This window comes from Anarrhichthys ocellatus, unplaced genomic scaffold, assembly GCF_004355925.1.
Source record: "Anarrhichthys ocellatus isolate YVR2014 unplaced genomic scaffold, GSC_Weel_1.0 scaffold21, whole genome shotgun sequence".
Lineage (NCBI taxonomy): Eukaryota > Metazoa > Chordata > Actinopteri > Perciformes > Anarhichadidae > Anarrhichthys > Anarrhichthys ocellatus.
This window is the reverse complement of record NW_022280051.1, coordinates 1,243,871-1,255,877: the sequence shown is the minus strand read 5'-3', so window position 1 is coordinate 1,255,877 and position 12,007 is coordinate 1,243,871. Positions and strand designations below refer to the sequence as shown.

General features: G+C 45.2%; 1 protein-coding gene across 1 annotated transcript in view; it reads right to left on the bottom strand.

Moving 5' to 3' along the window:
- Nucleotides 1-12,007, bottom strand: part of exoc4 (exocyst complex component 4) — a 92,847-nt gene that overhangs the window by 27,932 nt on the left and 52,908 nt on the right. The window contains exons 12-13 of the mRNA XM_031859122.1: nucleotides 7,466-7,568; nucleotides 6,975-7,091 (exon numbers count right to left, since the gene is read on the bottom strand). Of these exons, the coding sequence (XP_031714982.1) occupies nucleotides 6,975-7,091; nucleotides 7,466-7,568 (220 nt within the window). The remainder of the gene's footprint in view (nucleotides 1-6,974; nucleotides 7,092-7,465; nucleotides 7,569-12,007) is intronic.

Below are 12,007 nucleotides of genomic sequence, written 5' to 3'. Positions count from 1 at the left end.
CACACACACACACACACACACACACACACACACACACACACACACACCTCCCTAGGTTCCTCCTACAGTTTATGACCTGGACGTCACCAATCAGGAGCTGTCACCTCTAATCACGTACGAGTAGTCAACCCTCAGATGGACTGCAGTATACATTATAACCAGCACTGGTATTTGCACATGATTTTTATCGGTTTCATGTTATGCAAACTGAATCCTAGAAGTCAACGTGGCTATGATTGAATGATCCACTTGGGACAAACTTATGTATTTAACTTTGATGCTCCCAGTATGGCAGGAACACATTTTACTACGAAGTCAAGAGACATATCGTCTCGGTAGACATAATTGAGCTGTTACGAGAAAGCGTCTTCTTTTCTACCTCCGCCATCATCCCTTCCAATGCAAAGCTTAATGCAGTGTTTGTAAGTGTTCTAATTGAGAGATGAGGAGCAATATCACACTTGGCTGATTACAGATGGGCTTCCATATTTTACACACACACACACACACACACACACACACACACACACACACACACACTATTTAAACCCACACAAAAACACAAATGCAGGGTGAGATATGGAGCTTCTGTGTGTGCTAACCCTAGGAATCACCCAATAGTTCAAATTTGATTCCACACAGTAACCCAAAGGTCTATTCATCACACACTCATTGGTGTTTTTCTTCTGGTGGGTGTGAGATGTCGTTGCCATTTCATACATTTAATTAATCAATTAATCCAGTGAGGGGGGGTAAGTTCCTCTCTGTGCCCGATGAGGCCCTTATGGAGCCATTGTATTCGCGCACGCACGCACGCACGCACGCACGCACGCACACCAACTTGTGTGCTCACAGCAACAAAAAGATTGTTATTTGCAAATTCAGAACATTAACTCGCTTCTAAAAACATTCAAGCGCCCACAGCCAAGACCTTCTTTCAAACCAAAGGGCATGTTTGTGGTAGAGCTGACATTTCAACTCCTCTCTCTCCAACTCACTCACTCCAAAGGCAAAGATTATGTCTCCTTACAAACCGAGACTCTGTAAGGGGGAGCGCTGCATGGTGTGAACCTGTACTACCTTAGGCTGCAGTTGGTGTTTTTCTTCTCACTCAATTAAATGCTTTCTTTCCCACCACACACACACACAGTATACAATATAATAATATCTGGCGTATAGATATAAAAAGCATCAACAAAGCACAGCTGCGTCACATTTCCGTGGCAGTGGCAGGTATGTGGCCCAGGGCAGCTGGGTGAGAGCCCTCGGGAGAGGATGTGTTTGGTGTGAGATAACCAGGCAGAGGTGGATGGCGGTGCTACACCTTGAGCGGTGAGAAGAAGGCAGAAGAAGAAGAAAAAAAAGGCTTTGGAGGTGAGCTCGACTCAGAAAAATGTATCAGGATTTCTATTTAGTAGAAGAAAAAGTGACTTCTTCTACATTATTGTTTGAGAGCAATTTATAAAAGACAATAATACCATTAAATATTGCAGTGTGTAACATACTGTGTATTCCAGTGCTAGATTTGCTCTTGTTAACTTCCTACAGATGTGAATATAAATCTGTATATTTAAACGACAATTCAAAGAAAAAAAAAAAAAACGGCGCGGCCCGACGTCGTCAGTGCTCGGGCCCTAATTACTCAAACACGTATGTAAAGAGCTGGAGGATTGGTGATAAAGAGTGCAATCAATGAAAACTCATTCGTTCATCCTACCGCCTCTCTTTTGACCTTTTAAGAACATTCAGAGCGGATCTGACCAGTTTGAGATCCTGCACATCATCGCGGTTCAAGTAAGGCCAAGACGAGAACACAGAATCCAATAATCAGCGGAAACATCGCCTTAGTGATCGCAACTTAGTCTCTCTTGGGAGTGGAGGAAAAGGAGATTGGTGGGATCCACTTCAAGTGCAGCCGAAGTTGCTGCGAGTAAGAGTGGTATTTTTTTATTGAGGCGCCTCATTCCTTGATAATTCTTAACAGCTGTAAAATTGTCGACCGGATGCTTCGGCACAATCCATTTCAAGACCGATAATGCAGTAGAGGGCTCCAGAACACATTTGGACTAAATGGGAAAGCATTCAGATTATTTATTTTTACGGTGAGCAGGCCTATTTTAGCTGAATTAAAATGGCTATTGTGCCGTTTCGCTGAGATTCTCTTTTTGCTAACAAACACAGGAATGGCTTTGGATTTTGTTTCTGGTATTGGCATGTGTGTGTGAGCACGTGTGTGTATACAAACCACCCTAATACCCTCTGTCCTCCTTCTTCCACTTGCGTCCTAATCGCAGGGCATGGCCGATGCAGCTAACAGGTGTATTGTGTTGTGATTGCTGTGTCTGTTGATGGGAGCGTGTGTGTGTGTGTGTGTGCGCGCGTTGGATGATAGGGAGTCTGTGGGGAGAGGGGGGGAGCCAATCAACAGGAAGCATTCGGCCCCCTGCAAATAAACATTGCCTCCACACATCATTACAAATAAAAAGGTCAGTGTCATTACGGTTTCTGGTGGTGGGTGTGCGAGCGAGCGTGTGCATGTACAACTAACACTTGTATATATATATATATATATATATATATATATGTGTGTGTCTGCCCGGGTTCCACCCTCCCGTCTCACAAAGCTACATGTGAATATGAAATTTAAAAAGGTCAACATCATTAGCAGGCCATTGGCAGCTGAACGCATCGGCAATACAGTGAGCACTCGGGCAGCTGACAGAGAGTGAATGAAATCAGTCTTTATGTGGCTCCAGAACAAGTTTTGTGTGCATACAAAACACGGCAAAACAGGCAAACACATGCGCGTATGAATAATGAATGCAGGGGCACTTGCTGCGCTCACACACACACACACACACACACACACACACACACACACACACACACACACACACAGAAACAAAAGGACTAGTTAGTGGCTATTGTTTGGGGATGCTGGGGACGAAGCTGAATGATGCTTAGCTGAAAAAATAGAGGGCCGATGCATAATGTAATTGTGGCTCTGGCGTGGTCTTGGCTGATGAAGTAAAAACCCGCAGAACACAAACAATTAATCCGCACTCACGAACACAAGCGCACCGTACGAGCGGGCGCACAGGTGGCTCGACACCACCGTCTTTGCAGGTGTTTCTCTTATTGTGCACATTGTGTGCATGCTTGTATGTTAGTATGTCACAAAGTGAGCATGTAAAGGGGACATGGGGGGGGGGGGGTTCCCAACAAGATTAATGGAGCCAATCTCCAGAGCTATCCAGCAGAGTGACCATACCCTCCCTATTCTACTTTCTGTTTCTATTCTATTCGCCATCTCTCTACCCCCCCCCCTCCCCTCGATCTAACTCTAATTAAATGAATCAATCAGTGGCAACACCAAAGCTGGACAGATAGCATCGCCCTGCTGGGGCCAGCAGCATATACGGCTGTGTGTTACTATACTGTTGGAGTCCAGTCCATGAAAAGTAAAGATAAGCAAGAGAATGGAAGGGAATAAGTATGGTCACAATAAATGAAAGACAGAACAACAGAGACATCGAATAAGCATAAAAACAGAACAGACTGATTTGTGGCTTGCTTGCCTGCCTTTCTCCTTTCTTTAACACTAGTGCTCCTCTGAAGACTTATCAGCTCAGGCTATGCTGTCACACAGACGCATGCATGGACCTTAAGCTCTCCCACTGAACTATATACTGTCCCAGTCAGCTCTTATCTCATGCTCCGAGTGGAGAATATATAGCCGTTGTCAGGCTCATCATCGTATCATTAGTATGTAATATATGTACATGATACATAAATGCAGTATTTGACACACCGCTGGTGCATAGTGATAGGCAAATCACTGCCCATATCGCTCGTATTTGTTAACCTATATGCCCAGACTGCATGGGTATGGCTTATTATGGAAAACTTAAGGCATGTATTCACCTTGACTCCTGCGCAGTGTCTCCACAAAGTCACTTTGGCCATTTCTACTGGTGAGATAACACAGACCAAAAGGTCAGAGAAATCACATTACATGAACGTATTTAATAATATCCAAACGTTAATGCTCTGGAAATGCATCTATAAATATTGGTATCATGCTGTGAGGGGGCAACAATAGACCAGAGGTAAAGCTATCACACAGCGTCAGAAGCTACATTTCATGCAGTTACTCTTTCATGTTACAGCAACGACAGAGTGGTGGCCTGCTGTGTATCGACGAGTCTATGTGCCGTGGCATATGCATGTGCAAAATGACATTTCTGTTTGGCTCCAAACTCCTCGACTCTATTCCAGAACAGGCGAACCGCTAATGTCTTCCTCCAATTTAAACTACCGCACACATCATCAACTTGCGCTTCAGCGGTTGCAAAGAGAGCAGATGAGTCTATAAAATGTGCCCCCCCCCACACACACACACACACACACACAACCCCCTACCCCCCCTATGGGTTGTTCCGTATGTGGCTCCAGCCAAGGTGTATGAGAGAGTGTGTTTAATGTGGTGTAGCAATATTGAGCTCTCTCTCCCTCTCGTCAACCACGCCGGCTCGGGTGCCAGCAGTGTGTGTCTCCCTCTGATAGCACCTGGCACAGAGAGCACCGTGGCACTTAAAGGGAGCGCATACAGTTAATGTGTGCACGCCAACACGCTCACACTCGAGCCCTCGCGTACAGATACGCGCACACAAAGACACACAAAACCGCATCTGCTCCATTATTGGAAACTAGCGACCATTATACGGTGCGGTCACTGTAATCTTTAATTACCTATTGCAGTCACAGAGTTGGTAGATTCCCCACCTGGTCGGTTAGAAGCTCCTGTCAGAAAATACCCGGTTAAGTTCATACTTTCAGGATAAAAAGGTGTCAAACCCCTTTATCAAAAGCACTCGTGACAACTAAATGAATGAAAGCTAGAGACCAAAGAAGCGAGCAGTCTGTCACAACAGTGACACTGAGGATGAAGGCCATCAAACGGCGGGAAGGCTCTCAAGTCGGAGGACCTAAAACACCACCACACACACACACACACACACACACACACACACACACACACACACACGTAGCAAAACAGACCCACAGATACACACAAGAAAACAAGTAACCATCCTGACCCTGGAATGTGAATGGCAGGAGAGGAAGAGAGCAAAGCTCTTTTATTTAGCCCAATTAAAAAAAGGCAAAAAGCCCAAACAAAAGGAGTGTTTTATTGCACTCCCCACTATCAGCAGAAAGGCTCATTAGCCACAGCAGCATAATTAGCAAGATGCTGCACTGCTCGTTAAGGAGGGACCCGAGCCGTAAACAAACCCTGCTGAACTCCAAACGCCCACGGTCTCTCTCTCTGTAATGATCTGCCACCGCTGTTCCCTCCCAGTGAGAGAACCAGGCACACAGACAGGAAGGCTCTGACAGAAACAAATACACCGCAACACACACACACACACACACACACACCCACACACACCCACACACACACACACACACACACACACACACACACACACACACACACACACACACACACACACACACACACCCACACACACACACACACACACACACACACACACACACACACACACACACACAGATATCCAAGGTCTGCTACACAAACACCCACAGCACAGACAAACTACCTCTCTGGGACACTTTCTTCCTTGACAACTGCATGGACACACACACACACAAAGACGCATCACACACATGCATTTTTACAATATTGTAGACAAAGAGCGTCGCACAATACTGAAAATTCGGAATATCTGACAACTGACGGATAGAAAATCTTGCCAGCTGTCTGGATCTTGACTTTGGCACCGCGGTAATCTTCAACCTGCCATGAGCTTGTGTTAAATGAGAAAGACTGCGAAAATAAGCTAGATGAGCCTGTGGTTGAATGCGGTGCAGTCAATGAGGCAGTCCATAACAGTTCATGTTTGGTTAAGTTCAGAGTTTAACAGGTTTTGTTTGGACTGTTTGCTTTAAATTTATTCACCTCTGTTGTATTGGGACGACGGCACGTATTCTAGAGGTGGATTTCTGAACCCGTCGGCACACAAATAAAACAAAATGTGCTTTGAAAAATACCAGTAGAAGTAAGGGAGGAAGAGGGAAATATGATTTGTATGCGATTTGAGTGAACTGATGACTTCTGAGGGAAAAATTGAAAAATGATTCTCACGTAGACACATACACAGCTTGCAGCGTTTAGAAAGACATCTCTAAAATAAGCACAAGCACAACAAAGCAAAGCTATATTCCATGGCTGCTGGTGCGGCCACACAGTCACAGTGTGTGACATGAGTGCATTTGACGACTCCTCTGGTAGGTCAGCTATCGTAAACTGGCTCTCTGTAGAAAAATGGCCCTGCAGGAAACAGCGAATGGTAGATCCAAGTGTTATCCAAGTGTTATATAATCACCAGTTAGCAACAGCTGCAAACTCAACGATCAAGCACTATTTCAGCTGCAATTATGATCCTGTGAGATAGGTGGCAGGGCGGGCCTAATGAGGTGAGAGCAAGAGAGAGAGGCTGAAAGTGTGTGTGCGCGCGCGTGTGTGTGTGTGTGTCTGTCTGTCCCTGAACCTGAACCTATTGCGATCACAGACAACTGCAAGGTGAACGTACTCAAGAGAGCCCTCCTCTATTGAACAGCGGTACAGAGGGGAAACAGTGCCAAACAAACATGCAGTGTTGTTGTTTTCTTTCAGCCTCTCTAACTGCTCACATGCGGCTATGCTACACACATACAGTGTGCATGCATGTGTGTGTGAACTTGTGTCAGCAATAGTCATTTTACACCTGTGCAATATACCAGAAATACTATGTGAGGTTTTTTAGTGACTCTTGATTGAAATGTGGTAAACTTGGTGGTGTTGTATTGAAGAGCCTTGAAGAGCCTTGTACTGTGCAGCGTATTATTAATCGCCCCTCATGTTAGGTATATATTTGGTGTCTTGAGAACGTATGCTGGATGTTGCTCACCTGCAGCAGCGGTCTCTGGACGCCCAGAACCTTCATGGTGTCAGCGTTGGCAAGGATCTTCAAAGGGTCAGCTGCCTTGCTCACTGCCATAATTTCCTTGTTGATCTCTGTTCGCACCTAATGGTTCGGAGACGACGTTGAATGGAATAAATTATGCCATTGTGTCATCTAGTTCTATCAATTTCTAGAAGTCCTAAAAGGGAACAGTACCACATTTTGACCAATTGGCTTTCAACACCCCCACAAAATCTAATATAGTACAAAAAGTCCCAGCTATTCAGTAACAAGAACAGATTGTGACTTTCAAAAACAGACTGTAAAAATGTGTTTTTAACAAAAATGTGAGAGCCAAAAAAATGTCTGTTATTTTTGTTACCAGAGCCGAGTTTGTTATTTAAAAAATGTGCCGATGTCAATCTGAAGCATTGCTTTGACTGCTGATATGCCACTCCGTCAGATCTACACGGCATCAAATCTATCATTTCACTAACCTGGTTGAGGAAGAGGTCGTTGATGTAGTAAGTTAGGAAGGCTCGGAGTTGGCACTGCTTGGCCTGACCCGGCCCCATGTTCATCTCTATCTCCTGGATGAACCTGAGGAGTCGAGGCAAACAAACAATTCAGAACACACCAACATCATAACCACCTGTGAGCGGAGGGGGCTCATTCACCACCGTAATGTTACCACAGGAGCAATGAGACGGGCTTGTGACCAGCAACACGGTAACCTCGCATCAACGGGGTTAGATCCGCCGTGGGTAACTCGTTTCGGGAAGCTCTGTATGACTCTCAAGGTGTCTTTGAGCAAGGTAGTTCATGTAAACGAGAGGAGCTGCTTGGTGCCATTAGCACAATATTTGAGTTATCCTGACTCTCAGATGTGAGTGTGTGCAGCTTGTCTGTAAAGGAAAGTAAACTAGAAGGTAAAATAACCGCAGATATCAGGGCTATTTACAGCGTTAATGATACTAAACAATCAGAGGTTCTGTATGGCTGCTCTCTTAATCCCGCCAGAAAGCTGATGCCCGGTCGTTCAGATCGGGTCAGACAGTAATGTATGGGTTCGGTAGAGGCACACTCACACCTCGTTTGTCAGAGAATCATTGGTCACTGGCCTCGTCTCGCACACACCACGGGGCAAACCGTGCAACAGCGAGTGCCTTCTCAAGCGCTTAGCACGTATAAATGTGCAAATAAATCAAACTCCTCACAAAAAGAATTCTCTGACCTACAGGACCTGTAATATATATGACCTAAACTTATAGAAGGGAGAGAGAGAGGAGGGGAAAAGAAAAAGGGTTCATGTGAGAAAAGAATACAGGAGTTGAGCTACAAAGATGACTCTTGACGGTGATTCGGTTGGATAAAGCAGGAGGACGACTCCATGATTGCGTAATGGATGATTGATTGGCTAAAGGTAAGCCTGCATGCTGTAAGCCTGTGCCTGTGCCTGTAAGCCTGTGCCTGTACATGTACGTACACGTACGTACATGTACAGGCACAGGCCCACATAAAAAACACATGCAAACAAACACACGAGGAGCATATGCTGAAAGATCACACTACTCAGCATCGGTACCCAATTAGTCAGCAAGAGCTGAGGCAAGTGTGTGTGTGTGTGTGTGTGTGTGTGTGTGTCAGAGTGAGCAAGAGAGAGACAGAATGAGCGAGGAACCTAAACCTATTCTAAATCCTTCATTGATTCACACTGAAACTCCACCACAACAGAAAGTTAAGTAGGATAAACTCTTCTGTGGCCTCATTAAAACCGTCAAGCTTGCAAAACAATGGGGGCCAGATATACAGCTCCTCTGTGTAAATATATAGAGAGAAACTTAAACTCTCCTCCTTTACAAAAAGAAAAGACAATTCCTGCTGACAACTTCATTTCCAAAAATTGATCCGAGGACAAACGTTGGCCAGTTTTCAACGTACATCGCGTCCTTCTGAGAATCCATCTCCGGCTGTCATTATTGTCATTGTTTCAATACGAAGTGTCAAGATGATGGATGCTTCAAGTTAGCATGTGAGCACAGATGGATTTTTGTAGGCAGGGGTGATAACGTTTGAGTAATGTAGCAGGGGACGAGGCAGTAAAAACGGCTCCGTCTATCCAGACGGCCATCTGGAGCCGAGCCGCGGGCCCCCCCCCTTTCACCAGGATACCGAGCCCATGGGTGCTGGGAGGAAGTTTAGCCAAGCTAACCGGGCTAAAAGGGTCTGCTGGGGGCGGGCAATAGTTAGCACACCCAAAGAGCACGTTGTCAGCAAATTTACATTTCAGCAGTATGAGGTTTGTGAGCAAGGCAACATGCATTAAACTGAATGTTTTCTCAGAGGATTCAGAAGAATCATTTTGGAATATAGAGACGCAGGGCTGGTTAAAATGCAAATGGGTAAATAAGACGGGGCAGAGCACAGCAGAGCTCAAAGACTTCCAAACGGATCCTGAAAGAACATCTCTCCCAGCTCATTATCATTAGAGCCACAGCTCCCAAATGTTCCTCGCTGATGGCGTGACATGCTGCATAAGGGAATAACAGCTTCTGGTGGAGATGATGGCGGCGATAACAAATGACACCAAACAAGTTAACATACGCGTGCACACGCACACACACGCACACACACGGAGACACGTCTAACTTGTCTGAACTCCAAATTAATCGCAAACCACCGAAGGCTGCACGAGGCCATTTGCAGAAAGTCGTACTTTGTGCCAAACCTCCGACACAAAAACACGGAGAGATGGCCTGACCTCTCACCGAGACTGACTGACAGCCTCATTTTGATCTCTCAGGGCTACAACTGAGCACGTCGGTCTGAAATGACATTTTCACCAGCTGTCATGAGCTAAGTACTGCGCTACTATCTCTCTGGCTTCAGGTCCCTCTTTATTGGCAGTGGAAAAAGTTCTGGAAGAAGTGCAGAGCCTTTCTACATCAACCAGTCAAAGCACATACCAGACATGTTTTAAAAAGGCAATGCAACCCTGCTTTACACAAGCAGGTAACGTCCTTCAAGACCTGTTATTGCTACTGGGATGATAAACATGACTGCACAGCTGTATAGTTAAAGGCCTTACTCACATCACAGGCGTACCACACTACATAACAGCCAAGCCAACAGTAACCACAAATGGCATGCAGGCCTTCAATCACCTCAAAAACAATCCATAGGGGTGCTTTCAATTCTTTCAGAACCACAAGAGTTCAGTGACGGAGTTCGCTTCATCTTCTGAGGCTGTTATAATTGGACCTGATTAACGTCGTCGGTGTCATTGCCAGGTGATAACAAAACACACCAGTCAACCATATGGCAGCTGTACACAGGCGGAGGTGTTGGCCAAGTCGCAAAAGGAGACGCGCTGGTAGCGCTGCAAGAGACACAGCGGCGGCTTCACAGCGTGGCCTCGCCCCTGTGTGTGAAACCTTAATAACCTTAAATAATCTGCTTATCTACCCTCACACACACACACACACACACACACACACACACACACACACACACACTTCCAACTGGCCTAAAAATAATGTGGCAGACATTGACACAGACTGGCGTGCAGCAAAGGTTGAAAGAGCAGGCGTCGATTACAAGGAGGGAATTAGAATTAGATCATTAAAAAAAGGACAAGAAGCCCAAGACGGTGTTTGAGGTGCTAATTGATTCACTAAATACAATAATGAGGGCTTCTGATGAAAGTAACAATAAATAATGTGATAAGAGCAGATCTTTTGACGTTATAGAGCTCTGTCATGTTACTGGCCTAACTGACCCATGAGAGCATAAGATAAATGTATATGAGACTCGTGGTTTTAGATTTAAAACATGCATTTGTGTGTAAATACAGCAACTGGGATGTTTAATTAGAGCTGAAACAATTAGTTGATTCACTGACAAGTACAATAATTTGGAAAATATTCTGATAGATTCATAGTTTTAAAGAGTTTGACCTGATGTTTGACCCATCCATCCACCCTGACCTCCTCCAAACCTGGACTTTCATTAAACGTGTTTGTGATACATTTAATACAAATGGAATTCGGGAGATAATACGTTCCCTCAAAGTAAGTGACAATGCAGTGTTGTTGTATGGGAAAGTCATTTTTTTGGAGACCAGGATGCAAAAAAAAAAAAACACACATGCACACCCCCCTATAGAGGGTCACATTCTGAGGGAGTTTGCCGTAATATCTCCGTCTTTCGTCTGGATCCAACATGGCTGCACCGGTGACACAATCCAAACCCAGTTTCTTAGCAGCAACTGCCGTTGATTGCACTTGACAGCATGCAATTATCTGTCATTAGGAAACAGATGTCAGAGCCTAGGGTCTGAAGCTGGATAATTGTAGATGCCATGCCCTGTGTGTGTGTGTGTGTGTGTGTGTGTGTCAAGAAATAACATTCTTGAATGTATTTATACCAACAGGGATTTGGCTAATGAGTGAACCCACTGCATCCCCATGGCTCTCTGATCATTCGGAGAAAGCCACGGTTTGATTCTTTAAAGATGGCAAAACAAGATGAGAACAGACAGGAACAAAGATGTTTTATAGCAGCGGCTCTGAATTCATTTCCCACTGGAAACTAAACCTGAGGTAACAAATGCTCCTTTAAATGGAAAGGGTTGGGATCCCATCATCCATCTTTATCTGCAGCGGCGGCGTAATGATGCCGAAAAGAGAAGCGGGATAAAGACAAAGATTTGAGAAAGACGGCAGAAGGAGAGCGTGCTACGATCGATTAGAGACTCAGCATTTTTTTTTAAATCTCCCAGAATTCCCCCCAGGCACGAACCCATCAGCTATGGTGAATTCTGATTTCGCCGCCCAGAGAGGAAGGCTTGTTCTGTAAAGACCTGTCACACGCCAAGGACAGGACACACTGAAGCCCTGCCCACTGAGAGAGGACGACGACGACGAGAGGCATGTGTGTGCGTACCTGTGTCCACGACACATCCTAAATCCCTCCGTCTCACTCACACTCTCTCACACACACACACACACACACACACACACACACACACACACACACAC